Source organism: Emydura macquarii, unplaced genomic scaffold (assembly GCF_026122565.2).
Source record: "Emydura macquarii macquarii isolate MOO-44397 ecotype Brisbane River unplaced genomic scaffold, CSIRO-AGI_Emac_v2 contig_2636, whole genome shotgun sequence".
Taxonomy (NCBI): Eukaryota; Metazoa; Chordata; order Testudines; family Chelidae; genus Emydura; species Emydura macquarii.
In genome coordinates this window covers 23,098,802-23,119,650 of record NW_027132773.1, presented here as the reverse complement: position 1 = coordinate 23,119,650, position 20,849 = coordinate 23,098,802, and the positions used below count along the sequence as shown (strand labels likewise).

At 39.6% G+C, this 20,849-nt stretch overlaps 1 protein-coding gene across 3 annotated transcripts in view; it reads left to right on the top strand.

Annotated features, from left to right (window-relative positions):
- The window catches only part of CADPS2 (calcium dependent secretion activator 2), a 501,284-nt gene that overhangs the window by 431,361 nt on the left and 49,074 nt on the right, over nt 1-20,849 (top strand). For 2 of the 3 annotated variants that reach the window (XM_067564291.1, XM_067564293.1), the window contains 4 exons: nt 2,519-2,674; nt 10,460-10,607; nt 11,738-11,752; nt 16,675-16,749. In XM_067564291.1, the coding sequence (XP_067420392.1) occupies nt 2,519-2,674; nt 10,460-10,607; nt 11,738-11,752; nt 16,675-16,749 (394 nt within the window). The remainder of the gene's footprint in view (nt 1-2,518; nt 2,675-10,459; nt 10,608-11,737; nt 11,753-16,674; nt 16,750-20,849) is intronic. The other variant, XM_067564292.1, reaches the window with a different exon arrangement.

Genomic DNA, 20,849 nt, shown 5'->3' with positions numbered 1-20,849 from the left:
AGCTGGTTACAATTCCTTGAATCTCAATCTGCTCCAGCAGTATTAGATCCCAAAATGAAATAATCAGCTACAGATGAAAACAAGAAGTGCACAAATTGCAAAACCATTTAAGAATGTTCTTGACTTTTGTCATCATTCTAAGTGCTTTACTGGATCAGGACCAGAGTGCAGGATCAAGCCCAAATAATGTATATACCATTATACAAATAATCTTAGTCTGTTGGTGTAAAATCATAGTTCTCCAGAGTCATTTACTGTAATAGTTAATAATGATCAAATGACAGACCTGTATCTAGATGTTTGGTTTCGGAAGATACAATTTCTTTCTGTTGTCACAGCTCGTTTTGTCTTAGTAGTATACTATATTAATCCATGTCTTTAAGACAAATCAGAAAATTCAATTCAGTTCAGAAAATCATTTTGCAATATATAACTAAATAATAAATAAGAATGTTGGCTCAGGATCATATAAAAACAAGAAATGTTTATTACGGAGCTTTTCCTCAAATTTCAAGAACCAGTGGCTATTATTATAATTATTATAATTGTGAAACCTTATTTGGCTGTGTAATGAAACCAGTTTAAGTGGACACCAGGGAGTGAACGTGCATAAGAATACATTGACAATATTTGAGAGCACATGATTCCTCCTGAGTCTTAGAGGATTCCATTTAGTTTGGAGTCCCTATTAAGCAGAAATATGATTTAAAGAGAACAAAATTAAAATGTGTAAAATCCCTGCAGATCGAATAGAAAGAAGTGATTATCACATTTGGTAAGTAAATGTGCTTTACTTTCTCTCAGATAGGTACTCTCATCAAAGTTAATATACACTGAGATCTTGTACAAAAATACATTAGCATATTCATGCAACCCCTCCCCCGTCTTGTTTTTTAGCTGGTCCCTTTCTCTCCACCTCTCTCAGCCATACCAGTCAACTATCGTATTTTGTGGTCTAAGTTTATATATAATGTAGCATACAATGTAACTCACAACCAGGGGATGTGGGAGATACGTGATAACTATGTAGAGTTGTTTCATAAGTCTGTAAGGAACAATCTTACCCTAGCAGAACAGGGGATTATTATTATTATTATTATTAAACAGCTCTTGCCACAGTGTAAATAGGTACTTTTTGTTCAGTAAAAAGGAAGGGTCTTTGCCTCAAAATGCTTACAATCTAAACAGGCAATGTATACACACAAGATGGGGATCAGGATGGAACTTAGTCAACCCAATAGATCTTCTGTCTCTCTAGGTCTGTTTGTTCTATTTCAAGGGTGTAACAGGGAGGTATAACTAAGAGCTATTGGATAATATTAAGCAGAAACATGTGTGCAAAATATCATGAGTCTCCCTCATGGTGAAATCTACTAGATTGTCGACTTCCCTTGTAAGGGAAGTGGGGGGAGCATCAATACTTGGGCCATTTAAAATGGGAGACAACAGAGCCACTAGTAAATTACTGTAGGTAACAATCCAGCATTATTAAGGAGATGGACTAGCTGACCTGATATTGTAAGCCTTTTTCCATCTCTAATTTCTTTGGATCTGATCCTGCTCAGTCCTGAGCACTCTCAACTCCAACTGACTTATTCAGGAAGAGTTGAAGGCACTCAACCCCTTCATGATTATGGCCTTTTATGACAAGAATATAGGAAGGAAAATGTCAATACTTACATATTAAAATGCTGAGTCAAGACTGCTGTGCAAAATTGTATCACTTCTGCTTCTGAAGTATGTTGAAATCTGTTACTTGGAATGTTAGTCTAGATAGCATTAGGATCCCCAGTACAGCCTTTCAGGCTTTGGAATAAAAGCACATTACTAGCACATATGTAAGAGGTCATTTGGGCTGAATTTTGCAATGGTATCACTGTAGTTAATGATGAGTGGATGTATCTATTCAAACCTATAATTTGGTCAGGAGGGAGAGCTTTAAAATTTGTGGCACCTGCAAGTGACATAGGGACATTTTCTACCTTTATTCTGTTCATGTTAAGTTTATTGATATTAATGTGAGTTCTACTTCTACTTACTTTGGAGATCTGTACTTCTTCCCTCACTGGAAATTAATGCGTATGTGTCAAGAGAGAATCTGTCTGTGTGTGGCTGTCCTTGTACACTGTACTGCTTCTTGACTGGTGGGAGATCTACCCACCAGTGCTGTGAGAGTAAGCAAATGTATGTGTGAAGTGTTCACTGTTGTGAAAAGTTCTTTCTTAAATAAAGCCCCTTCTGCCCATATTTTTGTCTTTTCTCTTGAATTTGGGGTACTTCACTTCCACCTCGCACCTCCATGATATGAAGAGTGGCCAGATCTACTTGTTTCAACCCCTAGGGAGGTCACTTTAAATCAAAGGGAGAGAACATCCACAAGCACTCTGATATTCTTGGAATAACAAGCAACTGGGAGGTGAACTGAAAGGAGGGGAGAACTCTACTTCTGCAATAACTCTGTGATTTTTCATATGTCCTATAAATTTATCTTCTGGGGTTTTTTTTTTTTTTTTTATAGCAACGGTTCAGCTACATCAGAAGATCTTTTCTGGAAACTTGATGCATTGCAGATGTTTATTTTCGATCTGCACTGGCCAGAACCAGAATTTGCCCATCATTTAGAGCAGAGACTTAAACTTATGGCCAGTGATATGATAGAAGCTTGCGTCAAAAGGTACAGTTCTATTTTGAAATTGTCTATTAAAATTTGTAACAAATTTGGAAATTAACATCCAGGAAATGTCAATGAGAATGTCTAGGTGCATGGTATCCATTTAGAATGCTCCTGTAAAGATCCTAGCCCATCTCTTTGACCGTGTCACTCTTTTCTTTGCATCTCTCACTGACTCCCTCTTCTCTATCACATCAAACATAAGCTGCTTGCCTTCACTTTCAAGGTCCTCAGTGTCCTGTCCCAACCCTACATATTTTCTCTCATTCACTATTGAGATGTTAAATCCCACCTCCATTCAGTCCAGGATGCCAACCTCTGTCACCCGCTTCTTTGATTTTCATACAAGAACCTTTGTGCTTTTTCTCATAGTACCCTTCATGCTTGGGAGGCATTCCCAATGAATATCCACACAACTACCTCATTATCCTTCTTTAACACCTTTTTACATGATGTCTACAAAAGACTTGACAATGATGTGCTGAGACTGCTGTCTATCACATTGTCCAGTATTGTCTCATTGGTTCACTGTACCACCCCAAGCCCCATCTGTCTGTCTGTATCCATATGGTGTCTCTTGTTTTATACTTAGATTGTAAGGTCTTTGGGGGCGGGGGCAGGGGCAGGGGCAGGCTTTTTGTTCTGTAGAGTTTTTTTACAGCGCCGAGCACAATGGAGTCCTGGTCTGCGACTGGGACTCTAAGCATTATGGTAAAATAAATAGAGCTATTTTGGGGGTCTGCAAAGACCACAGATCCCATCCCCCTACTTTTGACCCTGAAACATAAAGTTTTATCAATGGGGTGTTTGTTTTTTAAAGTGAGTTTCTGGTCCTTTCAAAGGTAGGTTTGAAAATGTACATATAAATTAATGTAAACCAATCACTGGGATGAAAGTTTGTCACATAGATTTTACTGAACATTACAGGTTATTTGTGACTTAGCAGTGATGATACCTCTATCCAGGATTAACCTTTGGGATTCATGAAACCCATAATCACAAATTCTTCAATTTTGGGGTTGATGTATGGCAACTTAAAATTGTAGGGGGCCTTTTCCACCTGAGATACTGCTAATAACTCTTGGAGCTGCAGTCTCTCTCATTTCCACATTGGCTGCTTGAATGGCTCTTCTGATGAGCAGTCAGTGAGTCACTAGGCTCAAGGAGGGGTGGCTACAAACTATGAGAAGCAGTATTGTTTTATAGCCTTCTAAGCACAGGTCTGAGAGAAAGAGACTTCTGTATTCCAATCTTGGCTCTAGCATTGAGTGGGTGGCTTTCATCAAATCATTTAATCTCTTCGCCTCAGTATCCCCATCTGTAGAATTGGGCTAATAGTACTAAGATGCATCACCTGGGGGTTATAATGATTAATTAGCTAGTGTTTGTAAAACACAATTATATAAGTGCTGAAATTCACTAGGATGTACACAGATCCCTCACAGATCTGGGTTGTAGTTTGAGTCTGTTCTAATAAATTACCTTGCTGAGTCTTCTCTGAATTGAATCCTAAGGCTCTCACTCTACATAGTGGCAAGATCACAGTGGAAAAGCATATATGTTTATGGAAGAAGGTTGAGAAATGTTTTTTTAAGGCCACCCAAAAGTCCTGAAAAAGATCGCTCTGCATATTATCAAAGTGAGGTGCCAAATGCTGTATTGATGTCAGGTTACACTGAGCTGTACACTTCAGAATGTTAGAATAATGCAATCACTTTTCAAACTGGCTAAAGTGTCTAAAGAGCATGATTTCAGGCATCTTTAAGATCAGTCACAATATCCTTGTTGCTAAATTTAGGCATAAGCTAGATGTTATTTATACATTATATTTTATGAGTTATATATAACTTTGTTAAGTTATGATGACTATTATCCAGGTATATCTAACTAGAGCTGGTTGAAAAACAAAAGCCTAATTTCATTTAAAAATGGAAATGTCAAAGTTGTTTTCATTTTGATGTGTTTGAAACGGACCCATTTTTGGTTTTATCAAAATTTGGCATATTTTTAATATTTCTAAAAAAATCAGCAATAACATTATCAAAATGACTATTGACATTTTTGTTTATTGAAACCTAATTTTTCTATAAAGAAAAAAAATTGATAACCATTTTTATGATGTTTTCAATAAAAATTTTGTTTAAATAAAAAGCCCGAGCATTTATGAAAAACAATATTTTTTTTAACAAGGTAGATCAACGGTTCTTCATGAAAAGTTTTGCTTTCAAAAAAGGCCATTTTTCAATTAAAAAAAAATAATTTGAAAAATATTGAGCAGCTCTTAGTGCTCACTATATTGGCTGAGATTTCAAAGTCCTAAACTGTTCCTATACAATGTGTGTGCACAAATGGGCATTTAGAATTGCAAATGAATAATCATTAGCTCACATACCTATTTCTGTATTCAGTTACCCATTTTTCAGACAGAAATGTAGGGTTTTCATGTGAAATGGGCCCAGATGCAAATTTTGTGGATGCAGCTTGAGAAACCCAATTTGAAAAATAACCTTTTTTATGGCTGTAGGCTGGCAACTAGCCCAGCAGGAGAGTCGAGACCCTTCCTTGGGCCCAGACTCTGAGGAAGGCCACAGCGCCTTGCTCTCAGCTCTCTGGCGCTTTCCATCGAGCCCCAGCCCCGTGAGCCCTCCAGCTGCCCTCTCCCCGCGCACCAGGCATCCTCTTTCAAACCACGCCGAGGGACCATCTCTACACGCTCATGCTCCACACCCTCCATTTCCTTGCCCTCACGTCCCGTCCTGACACCAAATGGCAGGCCCTGCTACCACCTGTGGAGAGCGAGGACCCCCAGTGAGCCAGTCTCTACTCCACCTTGACCCCACGGCCCACCGGGGACATCAGTTGGCGGCTCCTTCACTGATCCGTGGGCACAGGCGTGTACTTGGCATGGTTCACCCCTCTCCCCGACACCTGCTCCTTCTGCGGCATGAGGGAGACGTTGGAGTACTCCTCCTGCTGAGGTTCTGACTGCACTTCTCCCCACACCTGTTCATCTACACACACCTCATCCATGGCCCCACAAAGTCGCGGGATCTCCTCGTCAACCTCCTCCTAGCCCTGGCCAAAATTTACAAGACCAGGGAGAGGAGGTTGGCTGGGAGGGAGGTCTGCAACTGTGGGGCCTGCTTCCATTCCTCCATCCGTTCATGCATCCGGGCAGAGTTCCCCTGAGAAGTGTCCGCTGGCTTCCTTGACACCTTCCAGGAGCAGTGGGCCCTGTCCGAGGTTCTCTGCTCGATGTCCCCTTCTGGTTCCCTTTGTTTAAACCTGTGACCCCCACGCCCGCTCCTTTTTTCATTAGTTGTCCCACGCACTTAGTTGTGTCCTGGGTCCAGTGACTCCTCCCTTTCAGGGGGAGGGGCCTTTAGCAGTGGGTGGACGGAACAAATAGTACACCTAGCCACATCATCTTAGTTGCCTGAGATCAATCATTAAGCCCAAGTCTTTCTCCTCCTCTGTCTCTTCCGACTGATAAATCCCCAGATTATAGCAAAAATTCTTCTTGTTAGTCCCTAAGTGCACAAGCTTGCATTTTGCCCAATTAAATTTTGTCCCATTTCTATTCCAGTTTTTAAGGTCATCCACATCTTCTTGTATGATATTCTGCTCCTCCTCCACATGGACAATATCTCCCAACTGTGTCATCTGCACATTTTATTAGCAAACTCCCGCTTTTTGTGCTAAGGTCATTAATAAAGATGTTAAATAAGATTGACCCCAAGACGGATCCCTGAAGAACTTCATTAGTAGCCTCCCTCCAGCCCAACAGTTTAGCTATCAGTATGGTCCATGGTAATCTCCCTTTTATCCAGTTCTTTATCTACCTTTCAATTCTGAAATTAATCCCCATCTACTCCAATTTAATAATTTCCCATGTGGAGCTGTATCAAATGCCTTATTGAAATCCGGATAAATTAGATCTGCTGCGTTTCCTTTGTATAAAATAATCAGTTATCTTCTCAAAGAAGGAGATCAGGTTGGTCTGGCACAATTTACCTTTTGTAAAACCATGTTGTATTTTATCCCAATTACCATTTTCCTCTATATCCTTAACTACTTTCTCTTCCAAAATTTGTTCCCAGACCTGCATACAATGGAGGTCAAACTAACAGGTCAGTAGTTTCCTGGATCACTTTTCTTCCCTTTCTTAATAATAGGTTTAAGGGGAAAGAACTAGAGGGTTATGAATCTTTAGCCCCGGCCCCCAAGTGGGGCGGGCTAGCCACGCAGTCTGTAGCCCCAGCATTTAAGTGGGGCAGGCACGGCCAAGTGGTCTATAGTCCCTGGCCCTCAAGCATGGCAAGGCTGGTAAGCAGTCTGTAGCCCCCGGCCCTCAGGTGGGGTGGGGCAGGCAAAGTAGTCTCTAGCCCTCAGCCTTCCGGTAGGTGGGGCTGCTAAGCAGTCTGGTGCCCCCGGCCCTCAAGTAGGATGGGGCAGGCACAGTAGTCCATAGCCCCCGACCGTCAGACAGGTGGGGCCGATAAGCAGTCTGTTGCCCCCAGCCCTCAGGCAGGGCGGAGCAAACAAAGTAGTCTATAGCCCTGGCCTTTTGGCAGGCAGGTTGGCAAGCAGTCTGTGGCCCCCGGCCCTCAGGCAGGGCAGGGCAGGGCAGGGCAGGGCAGGCAAAGTAGTCTATAGCCCCTGGGGCTGGTAAAGCTCAGTATCCTCTGGCAGGGAAGTTCAGAGGAGCCAAGCACTCCTGGGGTGGTTAGAGAAGGAAGGAGGGGGACGCAGGCCCACCCGACTCCACTGCATCCCAGCTCAGGGCCCTATCAGTGGCAAAGTGGTTTGCCACTGAGTCAGCAGGGCTCCAGCTGCAACACGCTGAGTGGTTCGACCACAGACTCAGCCACTCTACAGTCAGCTGTCCCTAAGCTACTTCCTCCCACTCAGCACCCGGGTACCTGCAGCCAAAGGTCTTCCTCCAAGTTTTTGGGGTAGACAGTGAACAGGAATCCCACGAGTCCCTCACTGGCGGCCAGCAACAGGTCTGGAAACTCCTCGGGACTGTCCACGGATGGCAGCTCCTCCAGGTCCCAGGGTCCCAGGGGGTCCTCTGGTGCACCTGGCTCAGGCAGCTCCAGTGGGTCCCAGCGGTGGGCAGCTCCTCTAGGTCAGGGACAGCCTCGGGGGGTTTCTCCCAGTCATTGGTCTCGGATAGCCCTTCCCAGTCACTAGGACCCGGCGGCCCTTCCCAGTCACTGGGACCCAGCGGCCCTTCCCAGTCACTGGGGTCTGGCAGTCCAGGCGGGCCTTGGAAGCTCCAGTCGGTGGAGTGTTTGTTCTGCACAGCTGCGGGCCTGAGTCAGGCCCAGGCCGCAACCTCGGGGAAGGCACGTCCTTCTCCGGCAGCAGCTTTCCCCTGACTGAGCTTTTAGGCCGGCCTTTTATGCTTCCCCTTCCAGTCCTGGCTCGGCCCCTCTGCTTCCAGGGTATTTGGCCTGCAGGGCCTTGTTCTGCCCAGCAGGGGCATTGCGACCCTTCTTCGGGGCCAGGCTCTGAGGAAGGCCACAGCGCCTTGCTACGATGGCCAATTTATATCTGTGTTTTTGCCTTCAAAGTGATAGAAAGGTTTAAAACCATATTTCTAGTCTTGGTTGACAAAAAGGAACCTGAGATTAGTGGCCTAAAAGAAAATTGTTTTTCATTTATCACTCCTTCTGTATCTAACTAAAAATCAAGTTTCCAAAGATTTAAAATAAAAAATTCTTGGTAGAAGAGAAGTCTTCTGACTCTGCATATCTGTAACATGACCAGCTTCTATAAATAAATTAATTACATTATGGTCTTGAGAAAAGGTTCTACCACAAACTGCAGTTGGTTCAAGAATATTGACTGCCAATGTGAAATTGTGGCTTGCTAGATAAGGAGCATGGAAACCACGGAATGTCTAAAAGGACCTACTATGGGTACAAACACTTAAAAGCTGTAGTGTCAGCTCAGATTTACCACTCATCAACATATGAAGGCTTATCATCTACCACTTCATCATGGTGGCAGAACAGTATCCATTGTCTTCAACAATTATGTTTCCACTTGGAAACCTAAGACCATTCCAAGTGATTTCAAACATGCAGTTATTATTTCTATAAAAAAAATAACATCTCATAGTATGGAACTACCTCAGGATCCACTCTTATCTGTTCGTAGTAAAGCTCAGGCAAAAGTCCTTCCCAATCATCTCTTACATACAACTATTCCTTCCCAAGAGTCAATGTGTTTTCTTCATAAGTCATTGTACAAGTGAAATTATTTTTACTCACCGCCGACTCAATAAATGTCATGTGACCAATCGCAACTGCTCACAAGACTTTTATGGACTCAGCCCAGCCACCAGTTGTATAAAATGGCTCATTGTGAACAATCCCACAGGAAATACTATTGTACGAATGAATGTGTCATCATCTGTTTATTCAAACAAGATATGTCCAGAATGTCATCTCTAAGCAAGTTGGGCCTAGTATATTCAGAACCTTAAAGAAAAGCATTTTTATAACACATCAGAACTGGATCAGGAGTCAATAATAGTAGCAAAGTACTGGTGCGTTGCTATTGTTACAGGCTGTCTCTGTTAAGAGGCAAGCTGCCACCTGATGAACCAGATACACCTTTTGAGTTGGCTTTTGGCTTCATTTTCGAGTACTGTAGAGCATGTTGTAGTAGGCAAATATGGAAGTCTTGAAGGTCTGATTCTGAGATCTAGAATTCTTCCTGAACGAAATCAGGAAGACTGAAGGTTTTCAGCTGCATTTGCTTAATAAGATTGTCAGAAACAACTGGTATGGCTAAGTCTTTAACATGATCATTGCCGTCCTTCATCTCCAGTAGGGTAGGCATGTTGTTCAATAGCCCTCTATATGCCCACCATAGGGAACATTCTAATTCAGCTACGTAAAGCTTCACCTCAGTATGAGTTTACATGTGCAAGACACCCTTAAATGTTCTCAAAACAGCAATGATATTGCAGCTGACACATGAGAAATCTTGTCACTCTTTCAAACCAAATGGAGAATCATACTAGGAAAGTTTTTTGGGAAGAGCAGAATTGAAACTCTTAGGTGAATTTATACAAACTATGTTAATGATTATAAGAGTTGTATTTCTCCAGTGGCGTAAATGTTTGGTTTAGCCGTCATTTTAGATTTGTGTAATATAGGCCTGATTCTGATCATTCAGTAAATTTATTCTGATGTAACTCTATTGATTTCAGTGATGATACTCCTGATTTACACCAGCATGAGAAGGGAGGCAGATTTTTGTGTTCAATGTCTTTGTTTAATATGAAAGGAAATAATTTCACTCACTTTTTCTTAAAGATTTTCTTTTTTATTAAAGCCATAAGAGGATTTTTGAGTTAAATGTATCAGAAGCGAGATCCTAATACGATAGATGAGCTATATTGTTTTAATGCAGAAGATCTAAATATTCCTTTGAACTTTACATTTTTTCTGCTTCAAAAATTTTCATGGCTAATATATTAGGAAGCATATTGTTAAATGTATTATGTTTTTGCCTACCAGTCATTATTTAGCTAAATCAAAGCAGAACCTTGAGATTACTGCCATTGTGATGTTCTACTGAACAGATGAATAATTTACTCTATGAATATTTTACTCTACTACTTGTAGTATTGTGTTCCTACACACAATGGTGCTCACAGACTTAAATTTTAAATTAACACATTTAATGAGGTTTTTGCTTTTACACATCAGTTGTCTTGAAATTGTTATGACAGACTTTTATATTGTGAATTCATGTTTAAATAAATAGAACAAGAATTGCATTTGAACTCAAGCTGCAAAAGACAAACAAATCAATGGACTTGCGCATTCCTGCATCTGTGTGTACGATGTTTAACGTTTTAGTTGATGCCAAAAAGCAAACTGCTAAACTCTGCATTCTGGATGGTGGGCAAGAGGTAGGTGGAATTGTGCATGTTTAGGTCTACTGTTCGATTAATTATAGGTGTCCAACACTGTGGACTGTCTTTACTAGATCGGTTAAAAATAGCTTTTTTTTTAATTAGTTTATTTTATCTTCTGAAATGTGTCACATAATATTAATTTGTTTATGTAATTATGGGAGTGATCCTTCTGAGTGTTACTGAGGGTGCAAACTGCCCCTCTGCCCCATTATTCCATCCTAATGGACAGGTAGTGCCCATAATTTCATTGTGTTTAGGGGGACACCATCAGGGATTTTGCCTCTTGAGTCCCTCCCAGAACTTCTCCTCGGAACCACCTTTGCTTATAACTGTCTTAATAGCACAACGGAGCCTAAGCATCATCCTTTACAGCAAGCTGTTCATTTGATTAGATTTATATTTAATTGGTTCCTTTAATGCGCTGGCTGGTATTTGCACCTACATGCACACAAGGAAAATTGTAACTGGAGAGAAATCATCAAATAAAATTATTAGCTAATTTTTGCTCTTGCAGAAGCTGTGTAGAGCCCATTGTTTGGGTGCTGTACAAATGGGGCTGTAGAGAGACATTCTAGGGTGGGCAATGGTCTATGCTTTTTCAGTGGATGTACATCCTTACTTGGCCATTGCCCCATCTTCCCTTATTGTATAAAGAATACTTCTACTCCTGGCAGGAATAAGCTGTGCAGTGGTGAGGGGACAATAATGGTATCTTAGACCATTCAGACTACCGTTGCACAGTTAATGCTGCTTTTGCAGTGTTAATGTACATGTGTGGGGTGATGGCAGGGTGGTGATATAATTTTGTTTGTTTGGGTTTTGGTGTGGGAGAGAAACAAATTGTCAGAATTTGACACCTAAAACTTATTTGTGTATTGTGCAGAAATATATATATCACACCATTGTTACAGGCAGTTTTATTTTTATTTTATTCAACCATATCGTTTCTGTTGATTACCCTTTTGTGTTGTCTTGATGGGTGTGCTCCTCATTTCCTTAGCTCATCTATTTAAGTTAGTATTTAATCCATAATTAATTTTTCATTTTAATGAAATGTTCATTTGCCTATTTTTCTCCCCGCCATCTGTTTTTTTCCTACTTTGGTTTTCCATGGCATGATCCAGTTTGCTGGTCAGTGGGTAAGTGCCTTTTGTTTTAGAAATTGCTTGTTCTTTGTGAATTGTCTATGTTCATTGCTTATCATAAACTGTCTATTCTTGCTCCTGCTCATTCAGCAATGTGGACGAGAGAAATTTCCTCTGCTATTTGAACTTGCTAAGCAGTGATCAGTCACCCAACTCCAAACTTCTCACTCCATCCAACTGAAATCTCTCTTCATGCTGATTCCAGAAATTTCTTCTGTTTGTCTTTTGTCCTGCTCCACACAGATGCCTTCAGACCCTCCTGGAGCAGAATACAAAAGAATGGGCAGGAAATACTCCCAGCATGGCTTGTTCTTGGTGTCACAGTTGTGATGTCTCTCTTGTTCCCTTTCAAGTTTGACTGGGTCAGACAGTTTTGGAAGCTCCCTCACCTCTCGGGAGGCAGAAGAGCTTGTCAACACAAGACCCATGGTATCAGAAACAGGCCCCGAGACTCCCGCACCTCTGTAGTGAAGTGTCCTCAGTAGTGAGTCCACCCTAACCCCTACTCATTGTTCATGCAATGTCCTGAGAATAGGCCTCTCACTTTCTCCTCAGGAAAGGCAGCACTTCCTCGAAGGCCTTGCACACAGAAGATAAACAGCCCCACTCTCTCCAGCCTCTTCCCTTCCCACTCCTCTTCCCTTCTCAAGGCAACAACATTTAAAGAGGCCCTCACAGCCATGAGAGCTTCAGTCCTCACCAAGGTGCTCTTCAGAAATCTTCCTGTGCCACTTCTGTGTATTATTGCAATCTCCAGAGCTCCAGCCTTCCTTCATCATCCTCTCTCTCAGCAGCAGCATAGGGAACTATCTCAGGTTCTTATTCCGAAAGCATGAGAGTTCTTTGAAGAAAAGATACAAAACAAAACAGCTTTTCAAATTTTCAGCATGACCTGTGCTGTACCCCCTGTGCTTCTTTGGCATTCTTTCTCTGAATTCAGGATACATGCGAGAGTCTGGCATCTCAATGACATCTGCATAGAAAGTTTTAAAAAAATCTGCTACTCCTAAGAATCCATGGCATCAGCCTGTCAAATGATTGGGAGCCTAAAGGGAAATTTTTTTTCTGTAATAAAGCACTTGATAATCTGAGGCCAGATGTGAAAAATCCACGCTCCTGACCAACATAGTTATACTGATCTAACCCTCTGTGTAGACAGCATTATATAAACAGGAGAGGTTCTTCCATCGACATAGTTACTGCCTCTGTGGGAGGTGAATTAATTACGCCAATGGGAGAAGTTCTCCCATCAGCATAGTAGCACCCTCATTAAAGTGCTACAGGGGTGCAGATGCACTGGTGTAGCTGCGCCACTGTAGCACTGTACATACATGAAGACAAGTCCTGGAGCTTTTTCAGGTTTTAATAATTATTGGGGTTAATTAGTTTAAAACCTGTTATCTTAAAACTTTAAATTCTGTAGGACTTTTAGTGTTATCTAATCACATTTTTATTTTGAGAATGATAAACAGCTACGGAAGAATCAAGCTGAAAAAATTGCTGGGACCAGGCAGACTGAAGGAGAGCTGCAACTGGGAAGAGAAACAAACAGACTTGGGTTGGTTGCTCTGTGTAGCTTGGTATGAACAGCAAAGGAAATCTCATGAAATTAGATTGTAGAATGTTTCACAGAAAATCATTTTACAGATAGGGAAACTGTCTCTTAAATATTTCAGAATTATAGACTTTCGTTACCCTGTCATGCTTGTAAAGAAAAGAAGGCAGACATTATTCTTCAAATAATCCCTAAACTGGGGAAACTGAATAGCGGCGTGTATTGAGGCCAGTGCTTCTTGATATATTTATTAATGGTGGGCAGCAAGTTGGTGAACTTTGTCAATGACTCTGAGGTAATTTCTATTAATACAATCCAAAAAGGATTTTGATTAACTCCAGAAGGATTAAAATACTTCATGTGGCTTGGCGGTAAAAGACCAGAGGAAATGTAATATAAATATAATGTAAATACACCTTGGCAACAGTAGTTTAAATTCATACAGTGTGGGGTATTGATTCTCAAGACCTTCTAAGGAAGAAGACTTGTAATTCATCAGTGACAACTTAATAAAAATATAAGCCTAACGTGCTTCAGCAGTTTAAAAAAACAAAAAACAATGCATTCAGTGAATGCACCAAAATGGAAGAGAAAATAAGACAGAGTATAGTATAATATTGAACCAGATGTGGTTAAATATTGCTTCAAAGGTAAACTGCTTATCACAGGAATCGGGAAAGAATTCCTCTCTTTTCCAAATGCAGTAATACACAGGTGGCCAAATGAAGTATGAGTATTTTTGTCTTCCTCCATAGCATGAGGTTATGGCCACTGCCAGGATCAGGTACCACACGTGAAGGACTAGTGGTCTGGTCCAGAAAGGGAAATCTTATATGCCCTTTGCTCATGGTATATTAGACCAAAGCTGAAAGTAGTCTTCCCATTAACACTCTGGATCTGCTGTGATGATCACATTTTTTAAAAGGAAATATCACAGAGCCATTGGGGAAGGGATGCCACATTCTGCGATGTCTCCTTCAGGGATCTCAGTAACGATGCTAGGAGATTCTATTGAGCATGCTCAAATTAGTTCAGTTTTGTAAGTGGGTTAGTCTAACCTTCCAGCCTCTAAATGGACTGAACACATCAGCCAAGGAAGAATTTTAAAGCAGAAATTGGCCAAATATGTGGTGGTGTTTTTCTGAATTTCAGTTCCTTCATCCATTCAGTCAGAGAGAGTGTCATTTACTCTATCCATTGGTCTCGCTAGGGAGAGTTTGGAAAGGTAGGAGATGTGGAGGCCAACAGTTGCCATAAATATCTCTTCCAGTGATTTCAGAAACTGGACTGTTGTGCAAGGATCATGCAAGAGAGCATTACCAACTCTTACAGTTTTATTGCAAATCTCATGGTCTGTGATGTTTCTCTTAAAGCTCCAGCTTCTAGAGTCAAAAGATTACATGAGAACTTCAGCTTTCTTTTTTTAAGTAAGTTTCTAGCCATCATGGTTGCAGAGAAAAACTTGAAAACATTAACCTCAAAGGATCCAGAACCAGAAGGCAAATAAAATAACCCCAGATTTTTATTCAAAAATAATGTCTCGTTATCTGAGGATCTTGTATCATGATTTTTTGAATGCTTGAAGTTGGCTGAGCTCCCTTCTCCCAATTTATTGATGAGAGTTACTTTAGCCAGCAATAGATTAACTTCCATTCCTGCAGAATCATAGATAATATTGATGGGGTAGGAGAATGGAGAAAAGTGAAAATATAAGGTTTGGGGACATTAGAAGTGGAGGTCATTTGCATGAACTTTTGGTTAACTCTGCAACTGTCAACTGTGGAGCAACTGTCATCTGTGAGGAGATTTTGTAGGGGGGACGGGGTAACATCTGTGATAAATCAACCTTTGGATACTTCTGCTGGGGAGGCAGGATCCACTGTCTTCTGGGATTGCTTAACAACAAAAGACACTGACAATTTTCGATAAATTCAGTCCTTTAAAGTGTCAACAAAATATTATGCTGTTAAAGAAATTAATAATTTCTCTCTTGGGTGTAGGGCATAGGCCTGAAACATGTCTTTTGCAGCTACAGAAAGTGTCTCTGTGTTTTTGCATTAAGCTTATTCACTCTTCAGAGAGAATGATATATGCATTGAGATCTGCATGAGGCATATATGCAATTATTTGCATTTTTTTTAAAGGAAGAATTTTTTTTAAAAAAATTGATTCAACATGCAATATAAAAAGTACTTGGTGCGTTGAGAAGTTACATAACACCCTTATGCTCCTAAAATTTAAATGCAGATACAGTAGATATTTGTTTGGGAAATCATTTCCTGAGCATATTAAGCAGATCCAGTTTAATGTTTTGATTGTATGGAAACTTTGAGACAGAAGAAAAATGGCCTTCAAAAACGTACATCTTAGAAAACTATTCAGCTGGCAGCTGCTAAGTTAGGCTAATGTTTATGTTGACCTCAGTACTTTTACTCCAAGCATTATGTTATTAGCCTTGAATCATCAAGATAGGGTTAGTCTTTACAAGTCACATTTTCTGTGAAGTGGCTTTTGGGGACAATCTTTGCTGTCAGATAAATGTTTTTAAAGGAAGAATTGCTATTTAAATTGATGTGCCTTCACAGCAGAATAGGAGCCCTATCTCCTGTTAATTTAAGGATGGAACTCTGTAGTATTATCTAGAGAAAACATAAAAGTCTTTCGGGTTTATTTTAAATAGCGCCTACTTAAAAACATCTTTTTTGTGAAAAAGCAGAAGAAAAAAGCTATGGAGAATGAGGACCGTTTTATTATGCCTTTTATGGACTTTTAATTTGTTACCATCTATTCAGCTTTGTTGATGAAATTTTAATTTTGCCCTTGCTTGAGCATAGTGTAAGGTTTGTATAAACTACAGCTCACTGAACTGACAAAAAGGCCCTTTTAGGATGAACAATTGGGAGCTCATTTTATTTCTAGAGGACATTTAAAATAACTTCTGAATGAGAGTTGTCAGACATGAAATGCTGTATTAATTAAATCTTTTTCTAGTCTTTTTGCTTCTCCAGCTAAACCAACCCTTTAGAAAAAAAAATACATGGCCACCTTAATTATAGAGGAGAAGACAAAAAGTATCCTTCACATTCCTTCGCCTGAATAAGAATAAGAACTCAATTCATCTAAATAATAACCCCATTAGCTGCTTAACTCAACAGTGTACATGGGAAAATTTTCAACACAGAATGTAAGAAAGTGTTGATTGGGTAGATCGTTTTCAAGGTTTTGTTCTTCTGATGTTCAGAATGATAATTTTAAGTAAATCTGATCTGTCAGGGTTAGCAGCTTTGTACCATTTATGACTTATGACAAAAGTGTTGTGTTCATATACACACTAATGCTTTCTTTGTCTTTTAAAACACAGCAACAATACCATTCGAAAATAGATGACTTGATTGAAGAAACTGTTAAAGAAATTATTTCACTTCTCGTTTCAAAGGTAAACATATTTAGATTTTTATTTGTGGTAGAGTGGCAAACACATTTCAAATCATGGATTGTCAGAAATGTCCTTAAACAGAATGCATTTAATTATGTATTTTCTACAATGAGATTGGAAAAATATGATTAGTAAATAGTATTCACTCAATTTACCATCAATGTCACAGAATTAAATTGCTTAGACCCTCATCTGGAGAAAGCTTTCTGTGCAGTTTGCTAATCAGAATAGTTTCTCTTTTGTTTTATATTGTAGCTCCTTCATGATTACTGGCAGCCAGTAGCACCACCACCTTTGAGTACATTAACATTATCTTTATTAAGTGTGTCTTTTTTCCTTGCTTGTTTCATTGTGCATATGAAGAAAACTTTCCCTCCATTTTTTAAATACTATTTAAATCACTTTTCAACTTAGAGATGGGCCACACAAAAAATCTGAATAGTGTTTTTGTTGACTTTTCCTTTATGAGCAGTTTAATTTTAAAAATATTTTGTAAGCAGTTAGCTCTTGAAATTAATTTTATATATATAAAACTTAATTAACATATTGTTTTTACATATTCTAAATACTTGGATGTTTTTAAGTGCAGCAAAGTTAAATAATATTTTTATTGTTATAGCACCATTTATCCATTAGAAACTGAAAGTGCTTCGCAAAATACACAGTAGGAGAAAGACATTCTCAACCACAGATAGTTCCAATAATAGTAAAAAACACAGCAAATTTTATTGGGAAAGTATATAGCTTTTAAAATAAATGTTCTCCTATTTTAAATATAACATCCGTGCACTTAAAACACCTAATGCATTCCACCCCAGAGGTGGTTTTTCAAGGTTAGGATAAATTATTTGTAAATATATGGTGCATTAATTGATTAATGAGGAACCAAGAAAGAATACTATACTTAAAGTTACATTCAGACCCCCCCCATTGTGACTTTGTCTTCTCTTGTTCACAACTTTCTGAAATTTTTTTTCACTTTTGACCAACATCTCCCAACTTGGGACACAAGCCAAAGCTGAACTTTTTTTGGAAATTTGAGCAAAATCTGTTCACCCATTTTTGAAGTATATGAAGGCACAAAACTATACAATTTTTCTTTTGTAAAGAGATTTAAATATTTTGGTGCATACATAATTCAAAAATGGTTGAACTTTACAAGTTGAAGCATTGCATTTAGTTAGTGTTCACTTAGGAACACTAATTTCTTTGGTAAATGTTTGTGTGTAAACAGAGAGAAAGAGAACTCCTGTAAAAAGTAATTCTTCCTTAAACTAAAATGTATTTAATATTTGAGGCTAGGTGGCAGGCAAAGGGAATGGAGTCAGAAGCTGAGATGGACACATTTGGTGTGGACATATGGAAGGAGAGTTCTGTGGAATGTAGTCAATCAAAGCAGAAGAATTTGCAAAATCAGTGTTTATTTTAAAGAAATTATTGAGACTACAGGCAGCACAACTGGATTCTGGGATTGTATTTCATTGAATTACACCTCCATTCTGAAATGAACTGGTGACCAAAAATATGCCAATGAACTAGTCATTTGAAACTAATGGGGAATTCAAGCCTCTAACATTGTGTCTACACTACCCTTTTTTTGGGCTAACTCCAACTGTTACACTGTCATTGGTGCACCTCTACCAGTAGTAGCAATGGTGGGAGATCTAATGTAGACAGGACACAAGTATGTTTACCACTGTAGCATCAATGCCACTGGAGAAAGGGCCAGCCCTAGACCAAATGGTGTCCCAGGCGAGGAGCATCTTAGGCATCCCCCTTCCCTCCATTTGTTAAACTTTTGAATACCTTATTTTTATTGCATTTGTAGCCCAGTTCATGACTTCAATGCACGATTTGCATGCATGATTTATCCCTGTCATATAAGATGATAAATTTGCACACTAGGATCTATAAATCTATATTCATATCATATTTAAGCAAATAAAAAAAAATTGTTTCCTCTAAGCTTATAGAAACTTTTTAATTTTAAGAATAACTGAAATATACTAACATCAAGAAATTGAACTGTGTACCAGTGTTGGGTGGACTAGTGTTAGGTAGTGTTACAATAGGTGACAGCCTTAGAATATTAAACTTAGTCCTTTTGTTCAAAAAGTCATTTTTCTCACCTTTGCCATCGCAAACTGAAGCACAGAGTCAGTGAGATCCAAAGAATGGCCAATGGCATTTTCGAGTCATAAAATAGCAAGCGGTGTCAGTCTCTCATCGGCCATTGTCGATTAACGATTGTTTTAACAAGCCTGAGCTTTGAAAAGCTGTGCTCACCACTCATGACTGTGACCGGCAGCTTTAGCAGAGTCCTCAAAGCTATCCACACTTTAGGAGAAGTGTCCTTCTGCTCTGCATCATCAATGAATTGGAGGACTTGGAGTGGAGAGTGTTTCCCGTGTGGCAAAATGTGATGAATGTGGTCCAATTCGACATAGAGGTCTTTATCGTTGACATCCACATTCCCCATGTGTCCAGTAAAGGTCTGTACAATTGTTCAAGAGTGTTTTCCTGTCTGCTGGTAGCTTACTAAAATCATACAAACCCCTCTGGGTCTTTTCGTGGTGCTTCATTTGTCTGAATCTTTCATCAATGGGTACTTGAGCAGTGTCAATAAGTGAGCCAAAAAACTCCCTCTTGAATTTTTCTTTCAAGCTTCCCATCACCTCATCTCTGCCTTCATAAATAAACTGTCTCTTCTTTGATGCATATGAAGATTCCTTGAAAACAGGCTCAATTCCTAAATTTTCCACCATTTCTTTGGCAGCAGTGACAGCATCTTCAAATCCATTGTCTCTAAGCCACAATGAAATCAAGGCAGCTGCTCACTAAGGTAGCAGCAGGTGCAATGTTCATCAAGTGAGTTTGTCATGCCTTGCTTACAACATTTACTTGGAGCAGGATATCATGCCAAATCACAACTGAGAAATTTGAAGTCAGTCATCCAATTTGCCAGGCTTTGCACCTCGTTTCAGATTCCAGCCTCACCTTTAATCGATTGTACCAATTCCATCACGGCATTGTAAACCTAAGTCACTAGGTACTTCACTGGCCTTATGCTGTCAATGCGGCTCTCCCAACGAGTGTCACTTAGTGGCTTCATGGTCAGATTTGTAATATTGTGCATGAAGATCTTCCACTGGATAGCTGATGCTGAAAACAGATTGTATATCTTTTGCAGTACTGTAAAGAGAGAGACTGAATCTAAAGATGACGACGCAACATCTGACACAACCAGGCTGAGGGAATAGCAGCCACAACATTCTACGTTCTATTTTCCCTTTTGTCACTAACAACAAAAACAGCATCCTGAACCTGGTGGCTCCCAAATCCAGCACCCCAGGCAGTCGCCTGGGTCGTTTGCCCCTACTTTTGGCCAAGTGGAGAGACATTGGTGATAGTGCAGTAGCAGGTGATTTCCCATAAAAAGTTTAGTGTAGATAAGGTATAATGTAATACTCCAGAGAAGGAAAAAAGACTCTCACACAACCTCTTATTAGAATTTCTCCTGGCACCTTCCTACAAGATATTCAAGGCCACTGCCTCAGGCTTCAGATATAAAGAGAATAAGCTATTGTATAAAAAGACATTTTTATTATAGTTAGCAAATGTGATGAGAGAAATTCTCAAAGTCATGGAAAGAGTAATTGCATTTACGTATAAGAAGAAAATTTGCTTTAGTAAGAAAGCTTGTCCTAAGTTTGAAAATTAAATATTTTACTACTTTTCATTTTTAAACATTTAATACACCAACACCATATTGATTCCTGGAAACTGTTTAAAATATTCTTGTATGCAAATTATTTAAAACATAGCCAAGCATATTTGTAGAATTAGAGTTGTTCATTCCTTTATTTATACTCATTACAGACCTTTGAAAAAAGATTTTGTCTTTTGTTGTTGACAAATTACTTGCTATTGGAGGGGCTGAAATTAACATGGCTAGTTTTCTTTACCAAGAGTTTCTATTTACATGGCATCTAATGAAACCAAAACAGAAGCATATTTGATAATATTCCCTCAGCTATGAACATAATGTTAGCTTACTGTAAAGTGAGGCCAGAACAATGACTATTGATTTTCTCTCTAGT